This window comes from Sinocyclocheilus anshuiensis, unplaced genomic scaffold (genome assembly GCF_001515605.1).
Source record: "Sinocyclocheilus anshuiensis isolate Anshui unplaced genomic scaffold, SAMN03320099.WGS_v1.1 scaffold202, whole genome shotgun sequence".
NCBI classification, from domain to species: domain Eukaryota; kingdom Metazoa; phylum Chordata; class Actinopteri; order Cypriniformes; family Cyprinidae; genus Sinocyclocheilus; species Sinocyclocheilus anshuiensis.
In genome coordinates, this window is record NW_015542342.1 from 101,652 (window position 1) to 118,527 (window position 16,876).

General features: G+C 39.1%; 1 protein-coding gene across 1 annotated transcript in view; it reads left to right on the forward strand.

The window, feature by feature from the left end:
- LOC107691218 (sterol regulatory element-binding protein 1-like) overlaps positions 1 to 16,876 on the forward strand; it is a 20,986-nt gene that overhangs the window by 3,213 nt on the left and 897 nt on the right. The window contains exons 2-18 of the mRNA XM_016489717.1: positions 970 to 1,473; positions 3,296 to 3,468; positions 3,572 to 3,703; positions 4,401 to 4,619; positions 4,801 to 4,915; positions 5,950 to 6,104; positions 6,279 to 6,456; positions 6,845 to 7,029; positions 7,124 to 7,385; positions 8,087 to 8,253; positions 9,102 to 9,270; positions 9,385 to 9,493; positions 11,458 to 11,567; positions 11,867 to 11,999; positions 13,608 to 13,773; positions 15,256 to 15,438; positions 15,969 to 16,080. Of these exons, the coding sequence (XP_016345203.1) occupies positions 970 to 1,473; positions 3,296 to 3,468; positions 3,572 to 3,703; positions 4,401 to 4,619; positions 4,801 to 4,915; positions 5,950 to 6,104; positions 6,279 to 6,456; positions 6,845 to 7,029; positions 7,124 to 7,385; positions 8,087 to 8,253; positions 9,102 to 9,270; positions 9,385 to 9,493; positions 11,458 to 11,567; positions 11,867 to 11,999; positions 13,608 to 13,773; positions 15,256 to 15,438; positions 15,969 to 16,080 (3,072 nt within the window). The remainder of the gene's footprint in view (positions 1 to 969; positions 1,474 to 3,295; positions 3,469 to 3,571; positions 3,704 to 4,400; positions 4,620 to 4,800; positions 4,916 to 5,949; positions 6,105 to 6,278; positions 6,457 to 6,844; positions 7,030 to 7,123; positions 7,386 to 8,086; positions 8,254 to 9,101; positions 9,271 to 9,384; positions 9,494 to 11,457; positions 11,568 to 11,866; positions 12,000 to 13,607; positions 13,774 to 15,255; positions 15,439 to 15,968; positions 16,081 to 16,876) is intronic.

The following is a 16,876-nucleotide window of genomic DNA, read 5'->3' on the forward strand; positions in this document are numbered from 1 at the left end:
GTCGCACCACGAAGCTCGCGTCCAGTGTAGACATGGTGTGAGTTTTTTTTAATGGCTTAGTTTTAGCCCTGCTTGTTTTTAATGTTTTTATTAAATATCTGTATTGATCATATCATCGCATTATTTACTGCCATCTGCCATGCGAGCCACACATTGAAGCTTGGCGAGCCACATGAGGCTCGCAAGCCGCGCAATGAGTAACACTGACATAGATGATCCCCAAGCCATGAAATACATTACACACTTTTATTTTTATCAGGTGGCATAAATCCATTTGTAATGTACTAAGAAATCCTATGTTATTTTATAGTTTCAGTCATTAGGGCTGCACAATTGATCACATTTTTAATCGCGATTACAATTACGAATGTCACAATTATGTAATCGTTCAAAGCGGCAATTAATCGTTTAAAGTCCACTTATGTTATTCTGCGTGCTTAAGATGCGTTTTTTTCTTCCTGCAAGTTATCTTAAGGGTTTTTCCATTGTTTTAATTTTAGTATAACACTATAATACCATGCATATTTTACCTTTTTTATTTAAAGAAGAAACCAATCCGATGAATAGATGCCATTTGAGGCTTAATACTATAGAAAAGCACTAAAGGTTTTTCAGTTTGAGGGTTTTCAGCTTGTTTACTTTCATCTAAAAATACGGCATGCGGTTGCTTCAAACAATGGTATAAACATCATTCAATGTAAATTGTGATAATTGTAATTAATAATCGCAATTACAATTTCAAGGGAATAATCGACAATTATGATTTTTGTCATAATCGTGCAGCCCTAATAGGAAGGATTGGATTAATCTGGGTGATAACGTCATCGTTTTATTACAGTGATGTCAAACACACTTTTTGACAGTACATCTGATCAAGTTTATGCGTTCCCTGGGAATCAAACCGATCAGTTGTATGCTTGGAGGATCCCATTGCTCACTATATCCGTCTCTATTTTCATGTTTTACCAGATATGCTCCAGCTTATCAACCACCAGGACATGGAGTTTGGAGGGCTGTTCGATCACGCTCCATTTCCTGCCCCCTTGCAGGACATCTCAGTCCTGCCCTACTCCAGCCCTTCCTCTCCTCCACCCGCCTCTTCCACGCCCACCAACACCTCCTCCATCCTCAGCAGCAGCCCACACCTGGATGCCCTGCTGGGCCCCCCCATCACCCGCAGCTCCTCCATCCCGGACAAGGTGTTTCAGCCTCCCACTTTCCAGCAGTCTCCTCTGGCACAGGTGACCTCCACCCCCGCAAACCCCGCCACACTGCAGACCACGCAGCCCAAAGCTCAGCCTGCTCCATCTCCCAGCCTCCACCCTTCCACCCCGCCGGCCCCGAGCCAAGCTGCCCCGGCCGGGAAGAGCCCTGCGTTCGGCGCGACCCAGCAGGCCCTCTTCAGCTCACCAACACCCCAACCACAGCAGCAGCAGCCCGTGGTCACTTACACCAACCAGAGCAGCTATACAGGTACGTTGTATTACCTAAAAAATGATATGATCAATAAGAAGGTGTTTACATGACACCAACTAAAAAAAAAAAAAACATATGCATTTTAGCCATTTCTTTACACGACAACAGCTTTTTGGGGGCCTGAAAATGAAAACTGGTTTTGAAAACGATATCTTTAATGGTCCATGTAAACTACAAAAACCGTGACATCATTCGCATGCATGTTAGTGCCTGGTCTATAGGCACGGATCCGTGCGAACAGAAATCGTTGTCGTCTGTACACTTTTCCATTTTTACTACATGGCAACATGTTTTTCCATTACTGTAACTCATCAAAAAAATGTAACCAATTTCAACTAGGGATGTAACGATTAACCGTGAGCCGGTTGAAAATCGATTCAAATATACAAATCACGATTCAATTAGGGGTAGGAGTTTATATGAATGTATGTCTGAGGGGAACTTACTGACTTTAGAAAAGTTTAGATGGTATTTCTTCTTATCATCTTGCCTCTGTATAATGCATATTAAAGTAAGTGCAGCGCTGCTTTGTTTACAGCGGAAACCAAGGAAACGCTTCAAGCGCCACCTGCTGGCAGAGAGTGAATCTGTGTCTCGTTCAGCTCGTCTGCTGTTTCTGTTTCATGCAGATATTTTTTATGCATAGTATCACAAAACTGAAGTCAAACCATTCTGTTTTTGCTTCAAATTTCGGAATTATACAATCTAATTTAGATTAAAAACTGATCATGTTGCATGTATGCAGCTTGTTTGCATCATGATTAAAATGCCTCTAATTTTAAATGTTAAGAGCACAGACAAAGCCTTAGTTTGTTTATATGAAGAGATTTATTTTATTTGTGTTACTTATTTATTTGATTTGGGGCTTGTTTTAAAATTTAAATTTAGTTTTGTTATTTACATTTACATTATATTAAAATTTTTGTCATTTTTTATCCAAAGCGACTTACAAATGAGGACAATAGAAGCAATCAAAACCAACAAAAGAGTAATTATATGCTATAAGTGCTGTATTATTATAGTGTTATATTTCAATTTCACAAAGAAATGTGCAGCATTTTGTCCAAGCAATAATAAAAGGACACATTTAATTTATAATTTGTCTTAAATCTCATTTTTAAAAAAAAAAAAAATTGCGAATCGAATCGTGAGTTGAGTGAATCGTTACATCCCTACTTTCAACTGAAACTCATTCAGTCAGTTTGACTCGTGAAAAACTTTATAATAACTAGATCAAATGCTGTCATCGATCTAACTCCAACATGATGTCATTACTAAGACTATAAAATCCATCACCTTTGATCAGTCATATGCCAGCAGTTCTCTTCAGGTAGCTGTAATCTGTTATGAAAAGGCAATTTGAGTTCAAGGTGCAGACGGTGAAGTCACTGTTGTCAGTCCTGGAAACCCAGTGAACTTTTACCGTACATTGTGCTCATGTGTAAAGCTGCCCAGCCCACATTCTTTCTTTGTATGTGCTTTTATCATTTTGTTTCATTCTGCTTATCAAGGCTTAGGTAATGTCTCTACCAGGCCAAAGAGAGAATACAGCATCACTCTAGCGTAGATCAAAGTTCAGTCACGGTGAATTGAGTTATGTATTTCTATAGTTAGCCTAAATGACCCTCCGCCGCCTTACTGTTATTATTACAGACACAAGCTTTACCGAAAACCCCATCAGAATGAACTGGAGATTTCTGTGATGAGATAAAAGTGTGTGTATTATTATTCGTATGTGGGCTAGAAGTAAGTGTGAGACTGCAAAGCATGTTTAATGAAATTCTTGCCTTTCTGTCCTCTCGTGATCTGGTTATTGCAGCTGTCACTCAGCAGAGCTCCCCTCAGCCAATCCCGAGTCTCCCTGCCTCTCTACAGAATGTTCAGCCAATGGCCATCCAAGCCCATGTGCAGAGCCTCACGGCTTCACCAATCCTGACCACCACCTCCAGCCCTCCCACACAGACCATCTCCCCTCAGGTTCAGCAGCTTCCTGTAAGTGCTTTTATTGATGCCCACAAGCACAGGAATTTACATTTGACAGCCGAATAAGCTTTATTGTGTGCCTTGAGCATTCTTCATGTGTTTTTGCATGCAGGTTTTGTTGCAGCCGCAGTTCATTAAGGCAGACTCTCTCTTGCTCACAACTTTGAAGCCAGTGACAACAGTAACAACAGTAGCGTCACCCTGCATCACATCCACGTCGCCAGTCCAGAACACCTCACTGCAGGTACACAAACACAGTCCCAAGACCAAGAGTTGCTAAATAGCACCAAGCTTGTAGATTTGCTTCAATTTAATGTTTTGTTCTTGGTGTGAACTGGCCGTTAATCATATTAGTAGTGCTGTAGATCCCTGTTCAAGATATGTGACCCTGGAGCACAAAAGCAGTCTTAAGTCGCTGGGGTATATTTGTAGCAATAGCCAAAAATACATTGTATGGGTCAAAATTATAGATTTTTCTTTTATGCCAAAAATCATTAGGATATTAAGTAAAGATCATGTTCCATGAAGATATTTTGTAAACTTCCTACTGTAAATATATCAAAACTTAATTTTTGATTAGTAATATGCATTGCTAAGAACTTCATTTGAACAACTTTAAAGATGATTTTCTCAATATTTAGATTTTTTTGCACCCTCAGATTCCAGATTTTCAAATAGTTGTATCTCGTCCAAATATTGTCCGATCCTAACAAACCATACATCCATGGAAAGCTTATTTATTCAGCTTTCAGATGATGCATAAATCTCAATTTCGAAAAATTGACACTTATGACTAGTTTTGTGCTCCAGGGTCACATTTTTCAGGGTCAGATTTAAACCTTGTCAAAGGTAATTAAATAAGTTTAATTTTTATATTTAATTGAAAAGTTCCCAAATGACCCAGTTTTTTATTTTGTGGATCTGTACATCTCTTGTCTCAGGCACTGATGAGTGGAGGCACCATCCTGACCACCGTTCCACTGGTGGTGGACACAGAGAAACTGCCCATCAGTCGCATCACCATCAGCGGGAAACTAGGCGGCCTGCCGCATAAGGGCGAGAAACGCACGGCCCATAACGCCATTGAAAAACGCTACCGCTCCTCCATCAACGACAAGATCATTGAGCTCAAAGACCTGGTGGCTGGGACAGAAGCTAAGGTGGGCTCATAGTCTGTCAAAACCTTATTACAAATCTGGTTATTTAGTCCCCATGTAGTGACCCTTGAAATTCATTAGAAAACCTTGACCAGATGGTATGAGCTAACCGAAGCAGATTTTGCTCTTATCTTACCTAGATGTCTTTAACATCATTATAAGATGAATCTTCTCTCTTATTCAGCTCAATAAGTCCTCTGTGTTGAGGAAAGCCATTGACTACATTCGCTACCTTCAGCAGTCCAACCAAAAACTAAAGCAGGAGAACATGGCACTCAAAATGTCCATTCAGAAGAACAGTAAGTTCAGTTTAAATTTATATTAAATGCAATGATATGATTTAATATAAGTTGAATTTTAGGGTGCTTTTTGACCCACTTAAGTGCATCTTTATATGTAATTCATAATTACTTCTGTTGATTATATGTGACCCTGGAGCACAAAACCAGTCTTAAGTCGCTGGGGTATATTTGTAGCAATAGCCAACAATACATTGTATGGGTCAAAATTATAGATTTTTCTTTTATGCCAAAAATCATTAGGATATTAAGTAAAGATCATGTTCCATGAAGATATTTTGTAAATTTCCTACTATAAATATATCAAAACTTAATTTTTGATTAGTAATATGCATTGCTAAGAACTTAATTTGGACAACTTTAAAGATGATTTTCGCAGTATTTGGATTTTTTTGCACCCTCAGATTTCAGATTTTCAAATAGTTGTATCTCATCCAAATATTGTCCCATCCTAACAAACCATACATCAATGGAAAGCTTATTTATTCAGCTTTCATATGATGTATAATTATCAAATTCAATAAAAAAAAATTGACACTTATGACTGGTTTTGTGGTCCAGGGTCACGTATAGTTAAAGCGTGTTGCTGAAGGTACTGGCAATCATTGTCCTTCTGTTGAAACATGTCTGTCACGTATTTAAATATATTTGTAATTACACATTTATAATGACGAAGTTGCTGTTTAGTACATTTTAAAAATATTAACTTTAAATGCATTATCAAATAACACAACAATTAAATGATAATCAAGTGCTCTACATGTGCTTCAGTATGCAAATCAACATCAAAATAAGTGTACTTTAAAGCATGCCAAAAGATGATGAATATAATGATTTAGAATGTAGTTTTAAGTAAAACCTCTCATTTGACATAAAAAGTGCACTTTTTAAAAAGTTTACTAGTCATGCAAATGCCTCTCTTTAAGTACATTTAAATGGCTTTTTATTCCAGGGATATAATTACTTAAGCACATTTGTTTTTCACAAGTGGAGCGTGGTTGTCTTTGCATTGACCTGTCGCGTCTCCTCCTCAGAGTCTCTGAAGGACCTTGTGATCATGGAGGTGGACGTGAAGCCAGAAATCCCCACCCCTCCAGCATCAGACGTCGGCTCGCCTCAATCCAGCGGCCCTTTCTCCCACCACGGCAGCGACTCGGAGCCGGACAGCCCAATGGAAGAAGACAACAAGGTAGCAGAAACTCTTCCAGAGCTCCTATCATGCCTTTAATGAATTGGCCTCGGCCGTGAAGTTAGTGTATGTGTTAGTGTGTGCTGGATAATTTGATTGCTTGAGGTCAAGGACTTGGAAGAATCCTAATGTAATGATCTAACTCCAATTTCTGTTTCCCGTTCTCTCTATTAGCCTGTGGTTGAGAGGGCTGGAGGAATGCTGGACCGCTCTCGCATGGCTCTGTGTGCCTTCACCCTGCTCTTCCTGTCCTTTAACCCACTGGCGTCCCTGCTGTGTGGCGGCTGGAGCAGCTCTGGGATGACTGTCTCTGGACACACAGGAAGGAGTCCACTGGCAGTGCCAGAAGAAGGTGCTAATTAGGGTTGGGTACCGAAACCCGGTACCAATATGGCACCGGTACCTATGTAACCGCTATGTATTAGAACCGAATCAGAATGCAGATTAGGTGTCTCATTTCGGTGCCATGCCTGAGCAATCGATTGAAATATTTGTCCTCTGGTTCTCCGAAACGGAAGTAAGAAGCATCATCACCGGCACCGCATGTGAAAAATAATTTCCCGACTGAGAAAATGCACGTGAACTCAAGTCGGAAAGCTCTAATAATACAAATCCAACACATTATAGTGCTAATGGCCAATCCATCATTGTTTGGGGAATTTTTATTTTATTATATGTTCAGAGTAGCATCCCATCCCAGTCTTAATGGTAACGATCCAATCTGGTTTTCATACGTGTAGCTGAGTCTTGGGGCTGGATGGATTGGATGTTGCCCACTCTTCTGGTGTGGCTGTTGAACGGTGTTCTGGTCGCTGGAGTTTTGATCCGCCTGCTCGTGTATGGAGAACCTGTGACCAGACCCCACTCAGAATCATCTGTCCTCTTCTGGAGACACCGCAAGCAGGCCGATCTGGATCTAGCCAGGGTATAAACCGCTTTCTTGCACTCATCTGTGATTGCTCTGGAGGTCAGATTTCACCGACACATCTGATAGCCGTTTCTCTAATGTTTTTCTGCAGGGAGACTTTGCTCAGGCCTCTCAGAACCTCTGGACGTGCCTCAAAGCTCTTGGTCGTCCTCTGCCCACGTCTCAGCTGGACCTGACCTGTGCGGTGCTGTGGTCTGCCCTGCGTCTGTGTCTGCAGAGGCTGTGGGTGGGCCGCTGGCTAGCCATCCGTGCCGGAGTCCTCCGTTCCAACCGCCCCCTACAGGAAGATGCCCGCAAGAGCTGCCGCGATGCCGCCTTGGTCTACCACCGTCTACACCAACTCCACATGACCGGTAAGTCACTGTAGCATATAGAGGAATCAGGTAAACTTGTGAAGAGCAACTGTTAGGCCGCCTTTTTACTGTCTCTGGCATTCACATACGACTGTCGGATTTCGCCCATTAGTTCACCATAGTAAAACTAATAATGAATGCATGCATATATCCACACAAGCATATGACGGCCAATATGTGACCCTGGAGGACAAAACTAGTCATAAGGGTCAATTTTTCGAAATTGAGATTTATGCATCATCTGAAAGCTGAATAAATAAGCTTCCATTGATGTATGGTTTTGTTATGATGGGACAATATTTGGCTGAGATACAACTATCTGAAAATCTGGAATCTGAGGGTGCAAAAAAATCTAAATATTGAGAAAATCATCTTTAAAGTTGTTCAAATGAAGTTCTTAGCAATGCATATTACTAATCAAAAATTAAGTTTTGATATATTTACAGTAGGAAATTTACAAAATATCTTCATGGAGCATGATCTTTACTTAATATCCTAATGATTTTTGGCATAAAAGAAAAATCTATAATGTTGACCCATACAATGTATTGTTGGCTATTGCTATTGTGCTCCGGGGTCACATATATTTGAAAAAAAAGTGTGGTTTTCTAGGGCTAATAAATGTAAATAATCATTTAACAACACATGATAAGTCTTCTAGCCATTCGTCGTATTTGCTCATGATGTTGATCGGTGTGCAGGCAAGCTCGGAGGAAGCCACCTCTCTGCGATCCACATGGCGCTGAGCACTCTCAACCTGGCCGAGTGTGCAGGAGACTGTCTCCCCATTGCCACGCTGGCTGAAATCTATGTGTCTGCAGCCCTCCGGGTTAAAACCAGCCTGCCCCGCCTGCTTCACTTCACTACTGTTAGTACACATACATGCACACTCGCAGCCCAGTGCGCTGCTCTGCTGTCTACAGCATGCAAATCTTGTCTGAAATGGAGCCTCAAAAGCAACTGTACATGGGCAGCAACTGACAGTTAAGCCCTAAATATATGTCAGTTTTTACATGCACGCTAAGATGTGTTCACAGTGCACCTGACAAATTTCATCAACACGGTATGCGCATAACCTACGTGTGCAACCCAGTTTTTCTAACTCTGTGAACCCGAAACTCTAGTTTAAATGAATACAAATACATTTGTATTGCTCAGAACTTCTGGAAAGAAATTATGAGCAATCAACACTGGACAGGGATGAAACTTGTGTCAAGCACCTGTGTTCGTTTAACACTATATAACTGAAGCATATTTTGCAGTTTCAATGGAGTTTGCCATCAGCATGTTATTAAGCTAACATGATACTCTAAATAAGCATTAAAATGCATAGTACACATTAATATTTGGTGAAATAGTCCATTTGCATTATCGAATGAATTTGACTTTCTCTCACCTGGTCTTGGATTTATTTTTCCTTGTCGTAGTGCATTCTGGGATTGGATTTTGTGCCAAGGATGCATGCAGTGCTGCCTTAGACTTTGGCCAAAATGAGATATCTTGGACTTGGCGACAGTAGTGCATGTGTGACACTTAAAATGCTGCCTTGGTAGGGAGCTCACTAGGTTTTGGAACAGCATCAGAATCTCTCTTTTCATCCAGTACAGTTATTTAAATGGCACTTGCTTTCATTTTTGTTTGATGGTGTGTCCATGTTTTGTTTGTGTGCTGCATATGGTAAGTGGAGATATGACTTTGGATTTTTCTGTCCTGCAGCGAGTGTTCTTGAGCAGCGCTCGGCAAGCCTGTCTCTCGCCCAGTGGCAGCGTCCCTCCTGCCATGCAGTGGTTGTGTCACCCGCTGGGCCATCGTTTCTTTGTGGATGAGGACTGGTCCATACGCAGCACCCCTAAAGAGAGCATCTACAGCCAGGCAGGGAACTCAGGTCAGCACCATACAGAGAAAATCAGGCTGAAGGGATCCGTTTTTATTGTGTTGTGTGTTTATGAATGTGCTGCTGATAATGATTAGCTGGTCTTGGCTTTGTGTTTGTCTGCAGTTGACCCGCTGGCTCAGGTGACCCAGGCGTTCCGCGAGCATCTGCTGGAAAAGGCCCTCTACTGTGTGGCACAGCCGCGAGGCGACAAGAACCTCACTGATGGAGATGGGTGGGTGATCTTTCCCAATGCTGCTTTACACACAATCTCATCTAGGCTTCTACATCTTGATGTCTGATTTCACTGGAAGCATGTGAAATTCTTCATTAGAGGTTAAGTGTGAACATGGTTTGGGGGAAAAATACAGGCAAAATAGTATAGATTTATAATATCAGTAATGGCCAAATACACTGATACATCAGTAAATAAGTCTGTCTGTCTGTCTATCTTTCTGTCTATCTATCTGTCTGTCTATCTGTCTATTTGTCTGTCTATCTTTCTGTCTGTCTGTCTGTCTATCTGTCTGTCTATCTGTCTATCTATCTGTCTGTCTATCTGTCTATTTGTCTGTCTATCTTTCTGTCTGTCTGTCTGTCTATCTGTCTGTCTATCTGTCTATCTATCTGTCTGTCTATCTGTCTATTTGTCTGTCTATCTTTCTGTCTGTCTGTCTGTCTATCTGTCTGTCTATCTGTCTATCTATCTGTCTGTCTATCTGTCTATTTGTCTGTCTATCTTTCTGTCTGTCTGTCTGTCTATCTGTCTGTCTATCTGTCTATCTATCTGTCTGTCTATCTGTCTATTTGTCTGTCTATCTTTCTGTCTGTCTGTCTGTCTATCTGTCTGTCTATCTGTCTATCTATCTGTCTGTCTATCTGTCTATTTGTCTGTCTATCTTTCTGTCTGTCTGTCTGTCTGTCTGTCTGTATCGTTCTGTCTGTCTATCGTTCTGTCTGTCTATCGTTCTGTCTGTCTATCGTTCTGTCTGTCTATCGTTCTGTCTGTCTATCGTTCTGTCTGTCTATCGTTCTGTCTGTCTATCGTTCTGTCTGTCTATCGTTCTGTCTGTCTATCGTTCTGTCTGTCTATCGTTCTGTCTGTCTATCGTTCTGTCTGTCTATCGTTCTGTCTGTCTATCGTTCTGTCTGTCTATCGTTCTGTCTGTCTATCGTTCTGTCTGTCTATCGTTCTGTCTGTCTATCGTTCTGTCTGTCTATCGTTCTGTCTGTCTATCGTTCTGTCTGTCTATCGTTCTGTCTGTCTATCGTTCTGTCTGTCTATCGTTCTGTCTGTCTATCGTTCTGTCTGTCTATCGTTCTGTCTGTCTATCGTTCTGTCTGTCTATCGTTCTGTCTGTCTATCGTTCTGTCTGTCTATCGTTCTGTCTGTCTATCGTTCTGTCTGTCTATCGTTCTGTCTGTCTATCGTTCTGTCTGTCTATCGTTCTGTCTGTCTATCGTTCTGTCTGTCTATCGTTCTGTCTGTCTATCGTTCTGTCTGTCTATCTGTCTGTCTATCTGTCTATCTGTCTGTATCTGTCTATCATCTATCTGTCTGTCTGTCTGTCTATCGTTCTGTCTGTCTATCTGTCTGTCTGTCTGTATCTGTCTATCATCTATCTGTCTGTCTGTCTGTCTATCTTTCTGTCTATCTATCTGTCTGTCTATCTTTCTGTCTGTCTGTTTGTCTGTCTGTCTATCTGTATCTGTCTGTCTATCTTTCTGTCTGTCTGTATCTATCTATCATCTGCCTGTCTGTCTATCTGTCTGAATTACATAAATTCAGTTTTAGTGAACATAATAGACTCCTTTGAAAAAACTTAAATAAAAAATAAATAAATAAAATCAAACTGGCCCCAAACTTTTGAACAGTACTGTATTTGTAACAATAATATAATTTTTAAACAAAAGCTAAATCTTCTATATAAATCTAAATGTTAACTGAAAATGCACACTTAATATGTAAATGAGTGGTTCCTCTACTGGTGTTAGTAGTATGGGTCCATCAGTGCTACAGATAGCAGAGTGTTTAGGTGAAATCTGGCCTAATTGGACAGATTTTTGCTGCCAAGCTTTTATGACACTTTATTTTACATACGCTTTGCTTTTGAATCACTTAGTTTTTTTTGTGATTGGGGTGCTAATCTGAGTTGTGTGTGTGTGTGTGTGTGTGTGTGTGTGTGTGTGTTTTGACAGTGAATACTCAGACTCTCTGGAGTACCTGCAGTTACTCACCAGCGCCTCAGACGCAGCAGGAGCCACAACACAGTCCTTCGCCATCGGATCAAACATGGCCACTGTTACAGGTCAGCCCTCAATCCACTTCTGCTTTGACCCCGAGTGTTGTTTTGGGGACTCCTGGGTCATATGATGGATTTCAGAGAATAGCATTTCAGGCGAGTCACCGCAGAGAGGGTGGCCACTGCTGGGTTGTGTATGTACAGCTCAAATAAGTTTTTCTGTTCAGGTCAGCACTTTTCACATCACACTGCGTTCATCTCGGCATGTTTTCATTCAAGCAGATGTTAGTCGGGGAGAGTGAAGGACAGACACTTCATGAGTGTGAGTGTGTGTGTGTGATCACCACTGTATCCTTGACCTCCAGGATGTGACCCTCACTCGAAATGGTGGTCGTCGGTTGCCGTGGTGATCATTAATTGGCTCCAGGGAGATGATGTGGCGGCAGAGAGGTTGTACCCAGCGGTGGAGCACTTGCCACACAGCCTTCAGACCGCTGAGTGAGTAACATGTGACAGTCTACAGGAAACACACGCCATTTTTACTTTCAAAAATGTGACCCTGGACCACAAAACAAGGGTCAATTTCTTGAAATTGAGAGTTATGCATCATCTTAAAGCTGAATAAATACATCCATTGATGTATGGTTTGTTAGGATCGGACAATATTTGGCTGAGATACAACTATTTGAAAATCTGGAATCTGAGGGTGCAAAAAAATCTAAATATTGAGAAAATCATCTTTAAAGTTGTCCAAATGAAGTTCTTAGCAATGCATATTACTAACAAAAATTAAGTTTTGATATATTTACAGTAGGACATTTACAAAATATCTTCATGGAACATGATCTTTACTTAATATCCTAATGATTTTTGGCATAACAGAAAAATCTATAATTTTGACCCATACAATGTATTGTTGGCTATTGCTACAAATATACCCCAGCGACTTAAGACTGCTTTTGTGCTGCAGGGTCACATTTATGGTTTAATATTTAGATTTACAAAATGAAAAAATAAAAAACCTTATAAATCCTACACATTTTAATTTACAAAAAAAAAACTTTCAAACATTTACGGTAAGTAACTTGTGTGTGTGTGTGTTTTAAGAAATTGCATGCATTAAATGCTTTAAATGATCAAAATGTAAAGACATTTATAATGTTAAAAACATCTCTATTTCAAATAAATGCTGCTCTTTTGAACTTTCTATTCATCAGCACAACTGTTCAACATTGATAAGAAATGTTGTTAGTATAATTTACTAAATATTTTTTTCTGTTTTAAATTAGCTTTTATTTCTTTATATTTTATGTTTTATTTTTTGTAATTTTATGAGCTTTTATTTTTGTTAGGTTTTTAAAAAATATTTATTTATTTTTCGATATTTATCTTTAATTCATTTTTATTTCAGTTTTAGTTTTAAATAAGTTTAAGAACTAAAATGATTATTTCAGTCATGCTGCCATTAATAATGTTCAATAAAGTTTAGTGTTTTAGTGTTTTTTTTTTAATTCATGTAGTATTTGCGTTTTATTGCAGCCTTATTTCAATGAACAAAAACGATTTTTAATAGTTATAGTTTAAGTTAACAATAACACTGGCAGTGTAGAATAATTGTTCATTTTAAACCTTTTTTTTTTTATCATTTGAAGTATTTTGTTTAAATTTTTTATATATATATATTTTTTATTTTACATTCAAACATAAGCAGGATTGATATAGACATACATACATATATATATTTATACTTTTTTTCTCTGAAACTATATATACATATTAAAACATTATCATCATCATCATCATCATCATCATTATTATTTTTATTGTGGTTTCTTCTGGAAAAGCGGTTCAATTCACCCCCAATGCCACTCTCAAGCTATATTTACTTTCAAAAATAGTATTACCACAAGTAAATAACGATCAAATTGGTTGTAAAGAGGCTGCAGTTATCAGTTGCTCTCATCAGAGTGGCTTTTCCTCTGTTGACACAGCCGCATATATCTTTCCACTCCACGTCCGGGAATAACACGTCGTGTGATGTGCGTTTTGTGTGGGTTTATTGCCTTCAGCTCAGTCTGTGCTAAGCGCATCCTGTTTGTGTTGCAGGAGTCCACTGCCCAAAGCCTGTCTTAACACTTTTAAAGCGGTGCGCGCTCTGCTGGCCAAACCAGAGAACTACCAGCTCAGCCTCAGCTACTGTGAGACAGCCAGTGGCCTGTTCAGAGACAGCCTCAATCTCGGCCCACACTGCAGCACCAACACATTAGACAAGGTAGATACACACATTTCACTTTATTATGTGGAGTGGTTAGTTCGCCGTGTGGGTTTTGTCTTGGACAGGGCTGTAGTGCATTGTAGTTGCATTGCATGTGCCTCAACTGTGCAATGTTCCTGCAGTGCAACACAGAGCTGGACCACACACACATTTTTAGATACTTTTAACTAACTGGTCCCAGGGTGATGAATGAAGTCAGCTCTCCTCAAGTTAACACAGATGTCATGGTAGTAGTTCATCATGTTGTTTCTGGACATGTACAACCACATTTCTTTTGTTTATTTACATTTTCAATTTAAATTTTAGCTTTAAGGAATTTTATGTGCTTTTTTACATTTTTAATATTTCTATTGAGCTTTATTTTCAATAATTTTGTATTTAAACTTATTTCAGTTGGTCTGCCATTTCTTATTTATTGTTCTTGTTTATTCATATTTAAGTTTTTTGTTTTATTTTGTTTTAGCTTTAATTCAATTAACAAAATTGATTTTTAATAGTTTTAGTTAACAATAACAACACTGGCACAAAGTGTCAATACTTTATTACTTTATTTTAGTATCTGTTTTATCATTGTTTTATCAAGTATTTTGGTTAAAAAAACAAGTGTGTTTGTGCTGTCTTCCTTTAAAACACAGATTATGTTTTCATATTTGTAATATTTTAATAATAATATTAATACGATTATGATAATTAAACTATAAATGTATAAAATATATTTTATTGTTTTATTTATATATTTGTTTTATTATTATTATTATCATCATTAAATATATTTAATGTAAACTGTCCAAAAACATTTATACATTTTTATGTCTAAATATGTTTGTATATTCTTCCCTTTCAGTAAAATTGTAGTAATTAAATTGTTGTTCAAGAGGCATTTAGTTCCATTTTAAGAAAAGAAAACTACATTTAAATTAATTAATTAGACTGTCAATTTATGTAAAAATATGTGAACGGAGTATTAAACATTTGGAGGGAATAAATGTTTGGCAGCACCTAATTTTAATGATATTAAACAGATGTCAAGACATCATTTGTATAACAACACAAACTGTTCTTTATTTGAGCATGTTGTTTTTTGCTGTGTGTTACACACACACACACACACACGCACACACACACACACACGCGCACACATATGCACGCATGCACACACACATGCACACACACACACACACATGCACGCGCACGCAGACACGCGCGCACACACACACACAGACACGCACACGCATGCACACACAGACACATGCGCACACACAGACACGCACGCACACACACACACACACGCGCACACACACACTCAAACGCGCATGCACGCACACACACAGACGCACGCACGCACACTCAGACGCACACACACACGCACGCACACACACACAGATGGTATTTGTGCTCTCAAAGAAAACCATCTCAAGGCTGTTCTTCTGGAATGAAAGAAACGGTCTGATTGGATGTGCGTCTCTGTCTGTGCTGTAGCTGGTGCAGTTGCTGCTGTGTGATCTGTTGTTGGTGACGCGTACTAATGTGTGGCGGGAGCAGCAGGTGGCGTCTCAGCAGAGCTCCCCGACGGCTGCCTCTCCTGCAGAGCTGCAGGGCTTCCAGCAGGACCTCAGCTCGCTCCGCAAGCTCGCCCAGAGCTTCAGACCGGCCATGCGCAGGGTGAGAGGCCAGAGGCCACACTAAAGACATGACATGCTCATATTTAGGTCTCTAGTTCATTCAACTAAGAAATTATCTATTTAAGCAAACTATTGCATACAACTTGTTCTGGGTCAGGCAGTGTGATCAAAATCTTATATAACCATCAAACAGTATATATACCATAATGCCACCCAGACTGCACCCAGACTTTTTTGTAATGTATTATTTTTTTTATTTCTTCATTCTTTACATTATATTAAATTTTTTATATTTTACTTCATATATTTATTGTCCATTGTTAGTGGTTTATCTTTTGATTTGCATTTGTAAATAACACTTCATACAAATTCTGCAAAGGTTGAATTTTTTTGGCAGATGTTCCTATTTAAAGCGGATTACAGAAACAGTTTGCACACTAATCTTGTTGTATAAGGAAGTATGAATCCGTTGTTTTCTTGGTTGAACTGATGTTCTGCAGGCTGGTTATTTAGCGTGGGTTCATGTGTTTGCCTGTATAACTCAGTCGCTCTGTTTTTCTCTCTCTGCAGTTGTTCCTGCATGAAGCCACAGCTCGGCTGATGGCGGGAGCCAGTCCCACACGCACACACCAGCTCTTGGACCGCAGTCTGCGCCGCCGCGCCACGCCTGGAAGCAGAACAGGTGAACATGCAGTGTGTGTGTGTGTGTGTGTGTGTGTGCAGAGCATTGCCAAGTCTCACTTTGAAAGCATTTGTTTTAAATGTCTTTATTTGAATAGAATTCATTACACCAAATGTGACCCTGGAGCACAAAAGCAGTCTTAAGTCGCTGGGGTATATTTGTAGCAATAGCCAACAATACATTGTATGGCTCAAAATTATAGATTTTTCTTTTATGCCAAAAATCATTAGGGTATTAAGTAAAGATCATGTTCCATGAAGATATTTTGTAAATTTCCTACTGTAAATATATCAAAACTTAATTTTTGATTATTAATATGCATTGCTAAGAACTTAATTTGGACAACTTTAAAGATGATTTTCTCAATATTTAGATTTTTTTGCACCCTCAGATTCCAGATGTTCAAATAGTTGTATCTCAGCCAAATATTGTCCGATCCTAACAAAACCATATATCAATGGAAAGCTTGTTTATTCAGATTTCAGATGATGTATAAATCTCAATTTCAGAAAATTGACCCTTGTGACTTGTTTTGTGCTCCATGGTCACATATAATAATTATTTGTTTGAACAACAGTGTTTAAATGTTGCATTCAGGTTCAATATACATACCAGCCATGCAATTAGTTATTTTTATCGTCACTATAGTTAAAAAGTTTAGGCTCAGTATTTTTTTTGTTTTTTAGAAATAAATACTTTTATTTAGCAAGGATGCATTGAATTGATCAAAAGGGACAGTAAAGACATTTATAATGCTACAAAAGATTTCTATTTCAAATAAATGCTGTTCTTTTGA